The sequence below is a fragment of the Lactuca serriola genome, chromosome 8 (genome assembly GCF_051521515.1).
Source record: "Lactuca serriola cultivar US96UC23 chromosome 8, Lser_US96UC23_V15, whole genome shotgun sequence".
In the NCBI taxonomy this organism is placed as follows: Eukaryota; Viridiplantae; Streptophyta; class Magnoliopsida; order Asterales; family Asteraceae; genus Lactuca; species Lactuca serriola.
The window spans coordinates 189785349-189805473 of record NC_136415.1 but is presented as its reverse complement, the minus strand read 5'-3'; the positions used below and the strand labels follow the sequence as shown (position 1 = coordinate 189805473).

The following is a 20125-nucleotide window of genomic DNA, read 5'->3' as shown; positions in this document are numbered from 1 at the left end:
TTGATAACACTATTCATAGAAAAAATAAAATATAGACTAGTAGACTAATATACTCTTTTTGGGTATAATCCAAAAGGTTTATTTTTAAAATCGAGTTATATAATTTTATACTGAACTTCATTTTGGAGGCTAGTATAAAATAAGCTGTCATGCGCGGCGTCCGTGTGTCACTCAAAAATATTTTCCAATTTAATAAATTAAGGGCAAAGTCTAATATCGTATATTTTAGTTTTTTTTTTCTTTACACAAAATTTCATGATGATATGGTTGATTTAGGGGCATATGATGAGGAAGAGGCTGCTGCTCACACTTATGATCTCGCTGCTCTTAAGTATTGGGGTCCGGAAACAACACTGAATTTTCCGGTAACAACTTTATATTGTCTCTAATATTATACTTCTTGTGGATATGTAATAATCGAGAGAGTTGCATATTAATTTGCATCTTTTTGTGGATTTATAAACTTTTCATTTTTCGAAAGTTTATTTTACTAAATCCAATGCATTTTTTTATATGACATGCAAAAAAGTTTGTCAAAAAAAGGGGGCTAGCAGTGAACATATCAAATGTGTACATGCAAAAATGTGCTTTTTGTAACTCGAAATGGTAATCACGAAGATCTTCCATACGAATAGTTATATGGAAACTTATAAAGTATGAATTAAAAGTTGTACACTATCAATATCTCAACTGATTCGATCTTGCAAATAATATGATAGCCGGAAATGTACAAAATCGAGATGGAAGAAATGCAAAAAATGTCTAAGGAAGAATACTTAGCCGTGTTAAGAAGGAACAGTAGTGGATTTTCTCGAGGCGTTTCAAAATTCCGAGGTGTAGCAAGGTAAATTGTTTCTCCTGGCTTTATATTGTTTCACTAATTTGCAATATTGTAAATGAGATTTGATATTTTCATTTTAAGTTTTTTTTTTTTTTTTTCATCCGCTTAAACAATAAACGATTTGAATTTTATACTTTCAATTAAATTGAAGAAAGAAATTCATGCTGAAAAATATAAAAGTGATATCACCTGTTGAATAAAAAATCTAAATAAAAATATCAAATCATTTTCGTTTTAAATATTTTAAATATTTATTATTAGTGTGAGAAAAAAACAGAACTTTTCTCTAATAATTCAGTTATGAATCGTGCGCAATATATAAAATTTAGTGCACGATATACAAGTGATTAAAGAAACCTTTTCTTGGATTAGTTAATGATTGGTTTGGAGAAAGTTGCGTGTAACTAAAAACATGGTCTAAAATGAAAATAGATTAAAGGGGTCAAAATTGGACAAAGGTGTATTTGAATATAATATATCTTTTAAAATGCATATATTAAACAAAATTTGGTAGTTATTATAAATACAACGTTTTAATCATTTTTAATATATTTATATATTAGTTACTTACGGAATCTAATAAGTAATAACAAAGACCAAGATTTTTTTAGTACTTTTTAAAATGTTAATTATTAATAGACATGCTATTCAACTAGACCTTACAAATATTAATACACGATACAAATATGACATGCGTTTTTTGTGTATAAGTTTGGGTAATTCATGTTTTGTATTTATTCTTGTCGACACAAATTTAAAATTTGTATTTCGTGTCAAACAAGAATTTGCATGTATAAATACATATAAGACACAAATAGAATACTTGTGACATGCAATATAAAACACATATAAACATGATTAAAATGGAAATTTTAAATTTCTTCCATCACCCCTTAGACCTTTGACCCATTGATAAAACATGTTAGGAATGTAGATAGGAGTTTGTACCTTGGATTAAGATTTTTTCAATTGTTTTCCGAACCTACCAAAATGGTATTTGTGTAAATTCATAAGTTCGTACAACACTACTAAAAAGTGTAGTATTCATATTGTGTCATGTATTAAACATATTGTTTATGTGTTGTGTTCATGTTTCATAATTAGACACATTTTACAATTTATATCATGTTTCATAAATTGGTATCGTTTAAAATTCATGTATGGCCGGTGACATGACATACATATACGAATTGTCAAATCTATATACAACCAATCTTCTTTGTCATTTTATCACCTTCAATGCATTCTCTATAATTTTTTTTTATTGTAATATGTTATAAAAAATGATCATATAAGTCATAATTTATTGATTTGTCTTTATTTATTTGGTTTTAATGTCTTCAAATATAATAATAACTATTTTTTATTATTTTGGGTCACTTATCTTTTAATCATTTTCAACATACCAATTTTTTTTTTTGAGTTATCATTACACTATTGAAATAGAATTCAACCGGGAAATTATGTCATATTAAACATCATAATGGACGTAGTTTCATTGGCGAATAAAAATAAATAATTATATCATATTAGATTCCACAGTGAACGTCACATGTGCTAGAGTGGTAGTCTATTTGTTTGAAATCCATTCTAATAGTGTAATGGAGATCCAAAAAATTGTGTCGGACTATTGAGTATAATTTAGAGATAATCGACATAAAAGCACACTAACTATTATTAGTTATCATTTTATGAAAATAAGAAAAAACTTGTCAAATGAAAAATTACAGAAAAAACTATTATAATTGGTGCAATTTAATGCTATATGTTAATTTTTTTTAGCATAAATTACAAATTTGTCTCTTCTATATCATGGGGGGTTTAGAGGGGGGCCAAGTGGGCAGCTGTACAGGGTCTAATTTTTTTTTCATTATATATTTTTAAATAAAAATATAAAATTATAATAAAGATAAAGACCCTTTTTCTTCTTGTTCGTCCTGGACCTTTAAGAATATTTTATTTTTCAGGACCGGCTCTGTTCTATATCACACAAAATTACAAGTTTGGTCCAGATTTTAAAATTATTCCAGTGTCGTCCTTAAGTTTGTATTTGGTTACACATATGGTCCTCATGTTTTACTCAAAATTTGCATGTTTAATTCAAATTTCGAATTAATTTTATATAGGCAGGGATAATATGCAACCAAATGCAAACATGAAGACAACGTTGAGACGAAATAAAAATTTGGGCTAAATTTGTGATTTTTTTTGTAAAACATATAGACCAAATACATATTTTACTCTATTTTTTTATTTCCAAATCATAAAATTTTTGGACAAATTTCTTTTTCAAATTAACCGAATATAACATATAAATTAAAAATGGTTAATTTGAAATTTAATACGTTTCCTTCAACAAAAAAATTACCGATAAAATATAATATAACAAGTAAAAATGGTTAATTAAAAAATAATCAAAATATTGATTGAATTAGATTAAAATATTAATGATTAACAAGAAAACAGTTATAAATATAATAAGTTTTTAATTAATTTTCTCCATCCAAAAAGTATATTAAATATAATAATCTGTTGAGGGGAATAAATAATAGGAGTATGCATCTTGTGAATATAAATATATCGGTCCATTGCATTAGTTTATATATACATATATCATGGTTGATTTGGGATAAACAATCCCTTACTAATTATTTATAATTCTTTGAGTAAATATTATAATAAAATGACATACATTTGCTTTTACTTTTTAAATATCAAATAAACCAGACAACCACGTTTCTATGACCATTTTATTTAATAAACGTACTTATCATATTTTTACTTTAGAGCATGATTTTTCAGTCCATAAATATTAAAAATTAATTAATTTTTAAAAGCTTTTGAGTGTGTATCCTCCATTCAAGATATTTCTCCAAAAACCCCTACATTTCGTCCAAAATAAAATATAACCCGCCATATTTTTAACATCTCTATCAAATCTGAGCTATTATATTCTTTTAGTCGGTTTAAAATATTTATCATGATTATAAGTAAGTTAGGTGTACAGTAATGTCAAAGCCTCAAACTTTTATAAGTTGTGACGAGTCAGGTCGTTTGTAAGGCGTGACTTAAGATAACACACACACATACACACACACACACACACACATATATATATATATATATATATATATATATATATATATATATATATATATATATATATAGAGAGAGAGAGAGAGAGAGAGAGTTCAATAAAAAACCATAATTATTAGTTCTTTAAGGAACCAATTTATTTTTTCAAGTTTTAAAGTTTATTGTTTATCGAAAAAAAATAACTAAATATTTCTAAATTAATAACTTCACATTGTGAATCTTAAAAAATAAATTATATATTTTTCGAGTTCACCATGTGAATTCAGATTCACACTGCGAATTTGCACAGAGTCACACTGTGAATTTAATGATTTTTTTTAGAATTTGATATCATTGGAAACAAAGTTATAAATTTTTATATTTTTAGTTTTTTTTAATAAAAAAACAAGCTCTAAATCTTGAAAAAAAGATTGGCTCATTGGTTAATTATGGTTCTCTATTGAACCTCACCTTATATATATATATATATATATATATATATATATATATATATATATATATATATATATATATATATATATATATATATATATAACTTAAGACGATATCTTACTAAAGTTTGACGTTAAATACAAATTATGGAGCCATTACAAAATCATAATAAATTTTTTAAAACCTTAATATTTACATAACAACTAAAAATTAAGGGATATTTAAAACATAAACACATCATATTTTTTAGGTTAAAATCATATCATACAAAGACTTAACATTCCAAATCTCTTGGTAAAATAGAATCCCCCTTAATAAACGAATGTCTTTTTTGCCGCATGTCAATCTCTCATAAGTTTTGACACTTGTCATTTTGTGGTATTTTTAAAATAAATATTATCCACTTGTCAATTTTTAGGTTGTTTCAATTTTTATAATTAAAGTCATATACTTATATATGTAAAGTATTAAATATCATATATATGATATTAAAATGCAATAAATATGTTTGTTCTTTATTTTAAAGTCGTATATTAAAAATTCTTTTTTATTTACACCTTAATGTTTAATTTTTTTAAATCAACTCGTTTAATACACTGGTTTCACACCTAGTTGACACTAAAAGATAGTATTTAATTTTTTTATGCTTCGTACAGACATCATCACAATGGAAGGTGGGAGGCACGGATTGGACGAGTCAATGGTAACAAATACATATATCTAGGAACTTTCGGTATGTATATACATTCTCACCCTTATTTAGGAAAAAAAATTAATATCAGGAAAAACCTTAAAAATTCTAATATTTGTTTTGGATTAAATTTTAAATTCATTTTTATTACTATTATTTTTTTGTAAAAGACATGAATTTTTTATTTTTTGTTGACATTTTAGCAGTTTTTTCGAAAAAACTTGTTAAATGTGAGTTTTTTTCGATAAAAAACTTGACTTTTTTTTTTTTCCGAAAAAAGTTAAAGAGTTGAAGGTGTTCTGAAAAAAGCTAAAAGTTAAAGGTTTTTTCATAGAAAATGAAAAATAAAAATGTATTTTTAGAAAAAGTAAATTTAAGTTTAACCTGAAAAACCTCAATAAGTGTGTGTGTATATATATATATATATATATATATATATATATATATATATATATATATATATATATATATATATATATATATATGACTGAGTTATTATGAGAATTAAAAAAAACGTCTGAACTTACAAATTCATAATCAACTTATTATTTTTCAACACCAAAACACTAATCTTTTACATATTGAAGGTATTAGCATTGCTAAATAACTTATTCTCTTAGTAATTCTCATAGCATACGATATCCGCAAAATAATTAGTTAGAATACTTGAACCTAACTCTCTTTATATATATATATATATATATATATATATATATATATATATATATATATATATATATATATATATATATATATATATATATATATGGTGATGTTCAATAGAGAACCATAATTAACTAAGGAACTAAGGAACCAATCTTTTTTTTTCAATTTTTAGAACTTATTTTTTATAAAAAAAAGAAAACTAAAAATACAGAAATTCATAACTTTTTATCCTTTTTCCAATGATATAAAATTCGATTTTTTTTTTACGTCAAATTCACAATGTTAATCTTTGAAAATTCACAACGTGAATCCGGATTTACACAGTGAATCCGAAAAATATTTTTCACATTCACAATGTTAATATATGAATTTAGATTTTTTTTTTTGATAAAGAATAAGCTTTAGAAATTGAAAAAAAAATTGGTTCCTTGAAGAACCAATAATTATGATACTCTATTGGACTTTTCTATATATATATATATATATATATATATATATATATATATATATATATATATATATATATATATATATATATATATATATATATACACACATGTTTTTAGGGCATCTTTAATTGGCATTTTTCTCTTTATAACTTATTACTATTTTTTTTATTGACCACTTAAAAGCTTTAGGGCACATAGTTTATTCGTTTTTTTATTAATCACTCAGTATAATATACATAATGAATGATCAATATATTTTTATGTTTATTACAATTAACCCATTATTCTTTAATTATATTTTATTTTATTCTCTTAATTATATTTTAGTTTTAATCATTTGTTATTTATTTACTAACTATTTTTTCATATTATATATTTAATAATCGTTCATCTATGAAATATAAATTTCATAATATAATTGTATTTATATAATTTATTTGTTTGTGTGATATAATATATGTTTAAAAACGACTAAATAGAAGATTTTATAGAACATTTAAATAGGAATGATGAAAAATTAGTAAAGTTTAAAGAAAAAATCTAGTGGGAGAAGTTGAACATATTTTTACATATTCTCATACCTCTTAGGATATGTTTGACGTATTAGCTGAAAAGCTAGCTGTTAAAAAAAAAGTAGCTGATAGCTGAAAAACTAGCTGATAAAAACTAACGTTTGGTAAACTACTTTTTAACTTACCAAACACGAGAACATAAAAAAATTTGAAAAATAAACCAGCTTATTAGCTAGCTGTGACGCAAACACAACCTTAGATTAAAAAGGGGGTATCCGAAACTTAATCCGGTAAATAAGCGAGCAAAAGCATGAAGTTTTATATTAAAAAGGGTCCTAAAAGAAAATTGGAACCTGTCTAGTGTATAGTTTATGCTCATGTGTCACATAATGAAATGGCATACAACGACATGGATTTTTTAATTTAGATTTAAGATTATTGGCAGAAGAAAGTAGACTTATTTATTATTATTATTTTTAATACTTTTTCAGTCAACTAGATCTCATATTAAAATAACGACTATTAAAATAATAAAGAAAAATGGAGTAGAAATGTACTCTACTATTCTTTATTATTTTTTGTATGATATTCTAACTTGGCGAATTGCTATTTCTTATTTAACCCAAAAAAAAAAAAAACAAATTGAAATTAGTTTGTTTGACCCAAGGGTCAAAGTATGAAGTACGATTTAATCTTATTTCTCATGTCATTTCCAAATAGATCATGTAATCTTTGTAACATCCGGTTCGTACTTGGCTTTGACCGCTATTCATGTTTGATGTTTACAGGCACCCAAGAGGATGCAGCCAGAGCATATGACAAAGCAGCCATAATGTATCGAGGAGAAAATGCTGTAACCAACTTTGATATTAGCAATTATACTAACGACTTCGATGATTCCTCACAAACTGAACAAGCTCCATCAAATGCTGAACAGAGTGAGAACAATTATGATGATGGCATAAGATCTGAACAACAAGAACAACAACAAAACGAAGAAGAAGTTGCTCATGAAGTTAAAGAGGAGATGTTTCCTGAAACACATTTTGCATCTTCAGTTGATGAAGACCACCCTTGGAGACATTTTATGGATCCAGAACATATATCTCATCTTCCATTTGATGAGTCAAGTGAACGAATGGACTTGCTTTATGATTATGGCTTTGAGGCTAACCTTGACTCCATTTTCAATGACCCCATTGTCAATGGGAGTGGTTGCATGACTTTGCCAGAATCTTCTTTCATGTACTCCACATCCTCAATGATGAACCCCGTTTCTGGCCCTTTGGTTTAGACCTCTGATCGATTTAGGATGAGTTTTGGAGTAAGATATTGGTATTAGAAAAGTTTTTATGTATTATTTCTTTGTTTCGGACTATAGTAGGCCTGCTTATTTTTTTAGTTCGTCATATACTTAGAGGAGCACAAAGATGGTGTCCATCTTGTAGTCTTTTTTCTTTCTTTGTCAAAAAAACATGCTTTTTCTAGCTTATGAAATCAATGACAAAAAAATTGTACATAGAAAATTGATAAGGACTTTCTTCCCTATGTCTTCTTTTGTTTGCATGGTTCTCACATGCTTTCTTGTAAGATGGCTACACTACAAGAAACTGCCGCTTTAGTCACCACATGTTGTAGCTGTTGTAAAAGACCTTTGTGTGAAAAAGTATCATTGGTGAAAGTTTTTTAACAAAATTTGGAAATTTTCACTATAAGGCGACAGACATATGTCACTAGAAGTTTTACCTATCCTAAACTTTGTTGACTGAATTTTATCTTTATGTCTCTAAAATATTATTTTAAAATACTTTTTATATTCGTTTTTAGTTAAAAAATGTAGTGTAAGTTCAATTTTCTATCATCAAACAACAAAATGTCGTCCTTAACTTGTCGTTTGAGTAACACCTCTCGTGTTTTGTCTATTACCAAACGCAAAATCTCTCTCTCTCTCTCTCTCTCTCTCACTACAAGAAAGGTTAGCATTACCGGCGACGCCTTTAGCGGCGACATGTAATTGACGCGTTACATGTCGCCGCTATTGCCTGGTGACGCCGCTAATGCTAAGTTACAGCGATCCGCGTCAAACTATCCCCATCCGTCCGATTTCTTTTCAATCTAACGGCTGTAGAGGAAAGCGGAAAGACGCGCTGACTTTTCCTTCCACTGGTCGCCACTATTGCCCTAATGTCGCCGCTAATACCCACCCGTCGCCACTATTGCCTGTCGCCGCTAATGCCCGTGCAGATATCCCATTTCCAGTTTACCTTTCTGCGACTTTCTTTTCTGCACTCTCCTTTCTTCTCTCCTTTTTCTCTCCTTTCTTTCTTCAATCTCGTTTCTTTCTTCTGACTTGGTGGAGTAGGAAGTGCCTGTTGGGACCGGTGCTAGCCCCTTCTTCCCCCAAGACCGCCACAACCCCAAAACCGGGGACCTTGAGCTACATTCCGAAATTGCCCACATTCAAGGTCGAATTCCTCCTCTTTTTTATGATTTTTCTGTTTTGGTGTTAATTTAGATGATAAATTGTTAGTAATTTTCAATTTTGTTGAGTGATGATGTTTGTATTTTGAGATACGAAGTGGTTATGCATTTTATTGGATTATTTTATTGGATTATTTTGTGGGATTGTATGCATTTTGTTGGATTGTATGTTTTTTCAGATTTGTGGGAAGTTTTTATGCATTTTGTGTATGTTTTATAATTTATGTTTATATTACATTGGCTTAAAAATGAAATTTGGCATGAATATATACATTTGTTGGATTGTAATTTATGTTTATACCACATTGGCTTTAAATGAAATTTAGATGTATAAATTTGTATGAAATTGGAATATGCAAATTGGATGTATACATTTGGCTTAATTAGGTTATTAATAGCAACTTACTTCTAGTAATGTATTGTATATGGTTTCAAAGTGCTTAATTTTGTTAGTGACTTAATGTTTGGCTTTAATTGGATGAAATTGGCTTAATTGTAATTTATGTATACATTTGACTTAATTGTATGAAATTGGATGAAATTGGAATATGCAAATTGGATGTATACATTTGGCTTAATTTAAAAAAAACATTAAAAAAACAATAAATTAATGGTTGCAAAAAAAGGGTAACAAGTTCACTAGACCACATGCAAGCTACTCATTCAAGAAACCTGACTGCAAAATCTTTTGTCAATTTATAAGAGATGTTAAATTTCATGATGGGTTGAAATCTCATGGCTATCACATTCTTATGCAACGTTTGATACCGATTGGAGTTAGAGCGTTATTGGACAAAGAAACTTCTACACTAATTGTAGATCTTTGTATGTTTTTCAAGCAAATTTGCTCCAGAACACTAAAGCTGGAGGATATGAGGAAAGCAAAAGAAGACATTATTAGAATCTTGTGCAAGTTAGAGTTGATTTATCCGCCAGCGTTTTTCGACATTATGATTCATTTAATTTTGCATTTACCTGATGAAGCGATTGCCGGAGGCCCGTTATGTATGAGATGGATGTATCCGTTCGAAAGATATATGAAAAAACTAAAAAACTATGTCAGAAATAAGGCGAGGCCGGAAGGTTGTATAGCTGAAGGTTATATTGCTGAAGAAGCTTTGACATTTTGTTCGATGTACCTTCGACATGTCAATCGCCTTGAAAGAAACAAAGACGTTGTCATTGAAAAAACAAAGTTTTGGATGTTTGAGTCCAAGTGTCGACCGACGAGCGCAACGCAAATCAAGCATCTTGATATAAGGGAGAAACGTAATATAGAATGGTTTATATTGAATAGTTGTCAAGAAGTCAGACAATACATCGAGTAAGTGTTCTTACTTTTAATTATATTTCATTATTTATTGTTACTTTTTTCCATTCATCAATTAATATATATATATATATATATATATATATATATATATATATATATATATATGTATGTATGTATTCATCAATATAGAAAATTCAAATCTGAACATCCTGAAAGTGACGAAAAGACCGAATTTCCCAATTGATTTCTTGAAAATGTAATAATAATTAACAAACAAATATCTTTGATAAATATAAAAAAATCAAGAATACATAACACATCAACATATGTTTAATAGGTTTATCAGATGGAAAAAGAAAACTCTCCAGAATTCCACAAAGAGTTGTCAGCCCTTTCAATGGGTTCACAAATGGATGTTTATACTTACACTGCGTGCATAGTCAACGGTGTTAGGTTTATGGTACTTAGTCGTGATGCACAACGCAAAATGCAAAACTCTAGGGTTCTAGCGTTTGGTGAGAATGAAAAGAAATATTATGGCCACTTAGAAGAGATTATGGAGGTGCAATATCCATATGATTATTCGACTATAATATTTCGGTGCAAGTGGTTCGATACGGGAGATATTCCTGATGATAATTTCATAAGTATCGACACAGAAAAAGAAGCGTACCAAGATGATCAACTCATATATGCTTCACAAGCCAAACAACTGTTCTACATCCGCGATCCTGTTAATCATCGAAGAAACCAAAACAACAACCCTCGTTGTGTCGTCGAGCATGTTAATCATCGAAATATTTGGGATCTACCATCCAAAAATGCTCGTGTCGAAAATGCTTGCAGTGACTCTGTCCAAGATGTCGACAATGTGGAGGCTGAAAATGTTGACATGGTTCAAAACAACTCTTCATCTGGAGCTAGACTTTTTATCGACTTCTCATAATACTTTGAAAACAATGTTGATGTAGCTCAAAACAATGCTGATTATGACGATGAAGACGAGACTGAAGTACCTCCGCCAACGGGTAGAATCGATAATGTTTCCGATGAAGAGACTGATTATGATGATGGCGATTCTGATTATGATACCGATGAAGAAGACATTGAAGTATATGATGAAGATTTTGATTAAAAAAATCAATTTTTTTTTGTAATAGAAACTTTATTTGAAATGTACCTTTAATTCATATTGTTTGTCTAACTTTTATTTATGTTGTTTGTCTATATTGTATATCTTACAATTTCGCAGGGTAACTAACTTTTATTCATATTGTATTTCTATATTGTACATATTGTAATTTATAGGCTGCAGATGAGGTTTACTTGGGCGATACTCTTGGCCATGATGGCCGATGTTATGGGGCTTGGACATGGAGGTGATGGAGCCGGGGTTCCACCATGGTCGTGGTCAGCACCAACAGGATGATGAGTTTTATTATGATATATTTATTAACTATTTTTATTATTTTATAATAAGTTAACGTGACTAATATTTTTAATTGTATTTTTTCAGCCGAGCTTCCAAAAAAAAAGAAGGGGCATGTAAAAAAATATCGAGTTGGGAAAGTTGATACGAGAAAACAAGGGAAAGCCTGTGGATTTGGATTTCGACAGGGAGATCACATATTCTCCTGTCGGGAAGCATGGTAATTGGTTCACACATGAAATTGGGAGGTATTTGTGGAACAATGTCCCTTTCAACGTATCTGGTTGGGACAATGTTTCCCCCACCTTAAGGAACGCAGTAGTTTTACATCTAAAGGTAACTTGGATACAATTTTAAGTTTAGTTGTGATTGTTATTTAATTAACTAATTTTTTTGTGTTTTTGTAGAATAAATTTGATTTGGATAAGGTTAACATGGATCCGGAGCGTGCTCAATTGTTGCAAAGCATTGATTCAAGTCTTACAAAAGTTTACAGAGGCCGAAAAAGTAAAGCTCATTCTTATTTTAAGGAAATCGGGGGGCCTGCAAATATCCCAACCGCATTAAACAACCCCCTAATGGTATGTCACATGAAAATTGGGCGAAGGCAGTCGAACATTTTCAAACGCCATAATTTTTAAGGCGTTCGACGTTAAACAAAGAATGTCGTGCATAACAAGTAGTTGTAAATAGAGGGGGGTCGAGCTCATACAACAATGCATGTTTCAAAGAAGTAAGTTATGATATATTTAAATATTTATTTAAAGTATAAGTAATCTAATTTTTAATGTTAAATAGGATATCAGTCGAATCGAAGTTTTTCGTAAGGCTAATTCCAATCGCCAAGGGGTATTTTATAGTCCTGCAGTCGAGCAATAATACGTAAGTGGTTAATTTGTATTTTTTATATAAGTGTTTATATCGTCAAAGGTATTTAGTAATCTAATTTTTATGATGTTTATGATTTTTTAAAAATACAGAATGCTTTACTCGGGAGATCAACCAATGAACCCAAACTACTTCTGAAGCAAGCGGTCTAGCACCAACTGATATACAAAAATATTTTTGAAAGAATATTAGGTGTTCGACGCGGACATATCAGAGGCATTGGGTGTAAACCCCCTACCGTTGTGTCCATGTACGATCAGGAACAACCAATGACACAAGAACAATCACAATCACAATCACAGGTAATTGTTAGTAAATGCTATAATGGAAAGTAGAATGCTATAATGATATGTTGGTAATATATTTTGTTTTCTTTATAGTTGGAAATGCTACAAACAATACTAAAGGACCCGGCCTGTTCTACAGCATTGGAAGAGTGGTTTCGCTCATTGCCGCTACCAAATAATGAAGGAAATGATGAGGATGAGTATTAATTTGGAAGAATACTTTAGAATGTGGTATGGATTAATATTTTGGATTGATTGTATATGTATTAATATTTCCATAAAAAGTTATCAGATTTTATAAATGCTATATGGATTAATATTTGGATTGATTATAAATTTAATGTTAAATAAATAAATTAAAAAAAAAATCAAAAAAGTATTAGCGGCTACATCTTTTGTGGCGACATATATTTATTAGTGGCGACGCGTAGTATTAGCGGCGACACGTAGTATTAGCGGCGACTGGTCAATAGCTGCGACGGGAATTATTAGCATCGACATAAAGCGTATTAGCGACGAAGCATTACCGGTGACGCATTTGCAGCAACATGTTGCCGCTAAAGGTATTAGCGGCGACTACCCTTACCTTTAGTCTCTCTCTCTCTCTCTCTCTCACACTCTCTCAATAATATGCACAATATTATGTGTGAGATTATTGTTAAGTTGTGAATCCATGTTCTCATATGACCTTATAGAATACGGGTAACAATTACTAAGAATTAAATTTATTGTTAAAGAATAAAACTAAAAAAACTTTCAAATCGGGAAAGAAGACATCACAATCTAACAAAGACACTAATACATTCTAAAAGAATATTGTTTCTTAGAATCACTTTCAATTTTGTTGTTCGTTCTTCAAGCATCAACTTCTGTGAAAACAAAACCAAATTGTAGTTTAGAATCCAATAATGCATTAACAAATGAAAATAAAAAACTAAATTCCTTTGGAAAAATATGCGGACTTGTGAATTGTACCAAAACCAATAACCAAGAATTGTAGAACATGCATAAATCAGTGAGAAAATATTCATATTCCATTCCAACAGAATTGAAATTCGTGATTCCATTTTAATAGAATTGGAATTCAAGAGTCAATTATCGTATGTATTCTGTTGGAATTAACTCATAAGTTTTATTTCACCTGATCGTTATGTAAAACAAAATTCAAATATTTTATTACCTCACCTCACATTATTCATAATGCAGTATAGATTCTACAAACAAATCCATTATCACATTACCAGTTATCAATTAAGCTTGCAAAAGGTAAAAACCAATAAATCATATAATGTATTACTAAAAAAAACAATAAGGCTTCAAGTATATGAAGCTAAGAATTTCAGTGAACAATTCAAATTGAATGAACATTTTGAAAAATAACAAATAACAATCACTTACTTTTGCACTCCTAAATGATACATCTTTTCAGCATCAGTAAATTTCTTCAATTTTTCATAATAAAGAGCATAGGCCTGATAAAATAGTGACCTCTTGTTCCCAATGTGATTCGTCTTCATGTTCTCCAGAATAACACCAGGGTCATCAACAAAATCCAACTTCACATACACAACAATAACATAAATATTAAATATGAATGATTTTTCAATCTAAGCATAGTTGCTATAAGAAAACATATTTCAATTTGTGACAAGGAACTGTAGGAAAAATAGATTTAGGGTTTTGTGTTTACCGGAGCGTTAGGAGAAGAGGATCTGAGCCATTGTAGGTTTTGAAATCACAAATCAATGAAGAAAATAGATTTTCATTGTTGGTGTTGGAGTTATTCGCCATAGTTGGACCTTCGGGTGAGGTATGTGCGTGTGGGAATGTCTGTCAGACAGGGAGACCTAAACAATTGAATTGACAAAAAAATAAAATTCAAAATTGCAGATTTAGATTAAAGGATCGAACAACATACCGATTTTGTGGAATCGAGAACTTACCTGGGAGAAATTGATGTTGGCTAAGAGAATAGGGTCGGCTGAATCGATGAAGTACATAGTCAAATTGAGTCCCGATCTTGACGATGGCGATAAATAAATCCCTTCCTCCCACAACCACCGCCTCCACCGATGCCCGATTCTCGATTTCCTACTTTAAAGCCTAAATCCCTATGACATCGATCCGGTGATGATTCAAAAACCAAATCACGATTTTTGCTCTTTTGTTGATTTAAACCAAATCGAATGAGAAAAAGTGAGAGAGAGAGAGAGAAAGAGAGAAAGAGAGAGAGAGAGAGAGAGAGAAAGAGAAAGAGCGACAACAATCGTAGCTTGAAGATGTACGGTGGGTTGCAGTGCTTCAATCGTAGCTTCATAGGAGAGAGGAAGTGGTTCGGTAATTTTGGATGGAAACGGGAGGGATGCGATTTTGTGGGTGTCGATGGAAGAGGCAATAGGGTTTTAAATAAACTAATTTGCCTAAATTAAAGGATAGATGATTTAATAAATTATTTATTAAAATTAAATAATACTTGGCCCATATTAATCCCTATATCCACACAATATTTGTACATCCACATTTGAACCTACCTCTCTCTCTCTCTCTCGCTATATATATATATATATATATATATATATATATATATATATATATATATATGTGTGTGTGTGTGTGTGTGTGTGTGTGTTATTTGATGGAATTTTGTGGATTTTACGGGTGTTTTTTCCTTGATTTTAAGCGGACTATTTAATAGGGTGCTTTTTTTTTGTCGGGTCAGGTCTTCATGAATGGGTACCATGGTGCCTTATTTTTGTTGCTTGCTTCTGATGAACATTACTCATTGTTCCACCAAATGGGGCAATGTACCACCGTTGAAGAGTTATCAATTGTAAAATCCCGACTCCCAGGTATTTGTTTTATTTATTTATTTGGGGTTTCATGAGTGACTCGATGAGTTATGAGCCTAACTCCTCAAGTAGAGTCTGATTCGGTCACGTGGGTTTAATAAACGACTCGACGAGTCAGAGAGCTGACTCGCTGAGTAGGCGCTGTGAGGTGAAACTCTAAATCCATGGGGTTGGGGCCTATTTAAGAGAACTTATGTCCTCATTTCAGCCTCACCAGCTGCCCAACACTCCTGAGTGAAACCCTAAACGTGTGTAGTGAGCTAAGAGAGTTATAGAGTTAATCTTTGAGTATTCTAGTGCATCTTTTGAGGAGAAGAGGAGATTATTCAGCAAGAACCGAGGAGGAATGGTTAGATCTAGTGCTATATCAACCAAGAGCTTCTATGGAAGGTAAAAAGCCTACACCTTTCTCATCTTATGGGTTAGATCTTGTGATTATGGAAGATTAGGGCTTTTACCACCTTTTATTGGTACATTGAGTGCATTGAGTCTAATAGGAGGTCTAGACTTCAGATATGGACGAGGTCCATAGAGTCCAAAGGTCCCAACTTTATGTAGCCATATTAGAGTATTTGTACTTAAACACCCTTGTTAGAGTTGTATTGGCATTTTGGAGCAAAATATGCCATGCATGAACGTAAAGATCGAAGCTTTACATGACATTCAAGCCTTGGGAGCCTAGATCTAGAATGTGGAGTAGTAGATCTACCTTGAAACATCTGAATGAGAATTCAGACTGAAGGGACTCGCCGAGTTAACGAGCTGACACGACGAGTCAGCTAGGGTTTTCCCCGATGAGTCTGGACATGGGTAACTCAGCGAGTTGATGGGATAAATCGACGAGTTGAGTTGGGTTTTCGCGAGGTTCTGAAGGAACAAGGGGGACTCAGCGAGTCACATAGATGCACTCGGCGAGTCGGGTCAACATGGGCAGTTGACTCGAGTGTTGACTTTTGTTGACTTTAGGTTTTGGTCAAGGCAGGGAGTATGGGGACCGTGGAGGGGTAAAATAGTGTTTTACCTATTCCATGCGTTTGAGAGAGCGATTTACCTAGTTTATTTCTAGTCGTGATTAAGTGTTGATTAGAGATTATTATCTTATGTGTTAGGCAGAGGCTAGTTCGAGATTCGTGTACGAGATTATTACTTACTTGATTACGAGGTAAGTCTTCTCACTATACTTACCATGAGTGGTATAGATGTGTGGCCGGAGGGTCTTATGTGTTATATTGAGTATTTTGATATATCTTGCATTATGTCTTTATGATTTATGTTGATTATTATTATTATGAGCGTATTCAGTTAGGACCGGAGGGTCGACCCGAGTTGTCGGACCGGAGGGTCTCCACTGAGACACATTGACCGGAGGGTTGTATTGAGTTAGCCTCGAGTGGCTAATGATATGTGTGTGGTATTTTGGGGAACCCACTAACCTTTGTGCTTACCGTGTTATGTGTTATGTGTTTCAGGTACCTCTCAGGATCACGGGAAGGCACTGACTTGATTGTACGCACACTTGAGTTGGAGATATGTTTTTTGAGGATCCTAGATTCGTGTTATAAACAATTTTGGAACATGTGTTTTGATAACTTGATGTTTGTGAAATTTGTGGTTTTGAAATGAGATAATTGGGTTTTTAAATGAAAATTTTTGTTTGAAATTTACGATGTTAGAAGTTAGTATCAGAGCCTTGGTTTGAGGGATTCGGATGCACCTCCGGGTGTGTTTGGAATCAAACTGAAGATTTGAGAAATTTTTTCAAAAGAAATGATTTTTTCTAAAACGAGAAAGAGTTTTAAGAGAAAACGAGTTGGAGCAGTGTGCACAATCATCCAGAGCCCCGAACGGTGATTTTGTTGGATTAGTGTCTAAGTCCGTAACTATATTTGGTAAGTACTTGACCCGGTTGTGCATGGTCCTTTTGGGTTGCCTTCACCACAGCAACTTGACAGGGTGATTTATGGAGAGAGAGAGAAGATATTATGGTTTATTAATATACTATAATAATAATATATTAAAAGAGAAATCATATTATTTAATTAATATCAGTCATAAATTAATTGGGAATTAATTTGGTGACTAAAAGAGATTAACTGAACCAAGGGGACTTAAACTGTGAAATGTGTTATAGTGGTATTTTGGGCTGGGAAACCTAATGGATTAAAGGGGTGAACAAAATTATGATAGGAGGCCATCATATTTTCGTCCATGGCCTGTATTCCAGAAGGTTCCATGGGCTGCTTAGGGTTTAAGCTGTCTATTAGGGTTTTGACTGAAACCCTAGCTGACCACAGTAAATAGGACCCTATGCATGCAATTTTCGGCTACTAGCTTTCCAAGAACCCTGGAGCTGACTTTGTGTGCCTCCTTCATCTCTGAAATACTATCCTCTTGCTTGTTGGTGTTTGTAAGCCAATTGAGGAGTTACACTTGTGACTCTAAGCTCAAGGAAGAAGAAAGATCAAGAGTTCTTGAAGAGGTAATCATCTAGATCTCATTAGTTACATTAATTTTGTAATATGTATGCTAGATCTAGGGTTTCAAATCTTGGATGAATTGCATGTACAATAGAGAAACCTAGATCCAAGTATTAGGGTTTGCATGTGCACATAGGAAAGTTCTTTTGTGTCAAACCCATCAATGGTATCAGAGCAAATGTTTGGTTTCTATTGTATTGATGCCTTGTTTATTCTTTCAAGCTTTAAAATCATTTTTGTGCTCTCTGCCTGATGAACTCGACGAGCCCCAATGTGGGCTCGACGAATAGGATGACCTCGACGAGTCCATAAAGGGACTTGGCAAGTCGGAGCATCAGACAGAGGGATTTTCGGGATTTCTTGCTGTTTTGCTTAAGGATACTTACCTAAATCATTTTAGTTTAATATAATCCGAATTTTATTACCTTTTTGTCAATATCCTTAACAAAACAAAAGATAATTACCAATTATTTGAATGTAAATTCCTTTTTTTTTTGATAATATTTGATTATTTGAATTTATTTGGTAAATTATCTTGTAAATAATCTTGATTAGGTCAAATTTAGATAATCATTAAATTAATTGTTTAATTTAAAATTATTTTCTATTTGATCCTTTGTGTTTTGAAAAGCTCAAAACTTGTCCTCAAGTTTTGAAATTTAAATTTTGTGATTAAAATGTTTAATTTGAACTATTTAAATTTCAAACCCTAGAATTTTACAAGTTTAAAATTAAATCTTATACTTTATAATATTATAAGATTAATATGTATATACGTATAACCTAAAATGCTAGTCTTACCGTTAATAGACCTCATTCACGAAGCCAATCTCTAACCGGGGGGGGGGGGGGGGGGGGTATTAAGATATGGCGTATAAAATGGCCATTTAATGGGTGTCCACTCTCACCCACCGCTTCTTTGATTGGTGGAGGGTCGTTAGCCGAATGGGTAGGATAGAGAAACCCTTTCTTATTAATAAGTATAATGAATTATAAAAGTGACTAAATGTTTTTTCAAAAAAAATCCCAATCTTAGTTACTTTAGGAAAAGTGAATCAATGCAATTAAGTGAAAATACACTTTGTACCCTTGCTAAGACGTTAGTGGAGCGTGTGTGGTTAACCGGCACACTAATTGGGTCTAAGCTTAGGTGTCAAAGGGTGACTCATTGTTTTTCATTGTTCGATGGAGCGTGTGTGGTTAACCGGCACATCGAATAGGTGACTGTAACAATGAGAGCACCATGTATATTTGCATGGTTATTCACACCCGCTTTGTGATCCTCGGCATCCCAGTGTAACATCCCGAATCCAGGGTTTGCTAGTGCAGGGTTCAAAATGAAAATGTATAAGGGCAACTCGGCGAGTCCATGGGTGGACTCGGCGAGTAGAGTCGTGACTATGGTTGCGTGTTAAATGGCCAACTCCGCGAGTCGGCGGCTGAACTCGGCGAGTTGGTGCTGAGTGGAGAAAACCCTAAATCCGGAGGTTGAGCCCTATATAAAGAACATAACATCCTTTCCCCCCGCCTCTCTACTCTCTCTTAAGTCCAGAAACCCTAGTTGTCTTGTGTGAGAGGATCAAAGTGCATTTGGAGGCTTGAAGAAGTGATTATTGAGGAAATCTTGAAGGTTAGGAGGCTTGGAACAAGGGGCTTTGCTTAGATTCGGGTTTCATTGCTGTTGGGGCTTCTTTTCTTGAGGTATTATCTCGTTCTTGGGTTGTATTCATATAGATGCATCATTTTGGGGTTCG

The 20125-nt window shown here is 31.7% G+C and overlaps 1 protein-coding gene across 1 annotated transcript; it reads left to right on the top strand.

The window, feature by feature from the left end:
* Positions 1-263: 263 nt before the first annotated feature.
* Positions 264-8175, top strand: LOC145067697 (APETALA2-like protein 5). Its single transcript, XM_079014775.1, has 4 exons — positions 264-365; positions 720-844; positions 5026-5102; positions 7476-8175. Exons 1-4 carry the CDS (start codon positions 264-266, stop codon positions 7979-7981), a joined length of 810 nt encoding a protein of 269 aa, XP_078870901.1. The 3' UTR covers positions 7982-8175.
* Positions 8176-20125: the final 11950 nt, after the last annotated feature.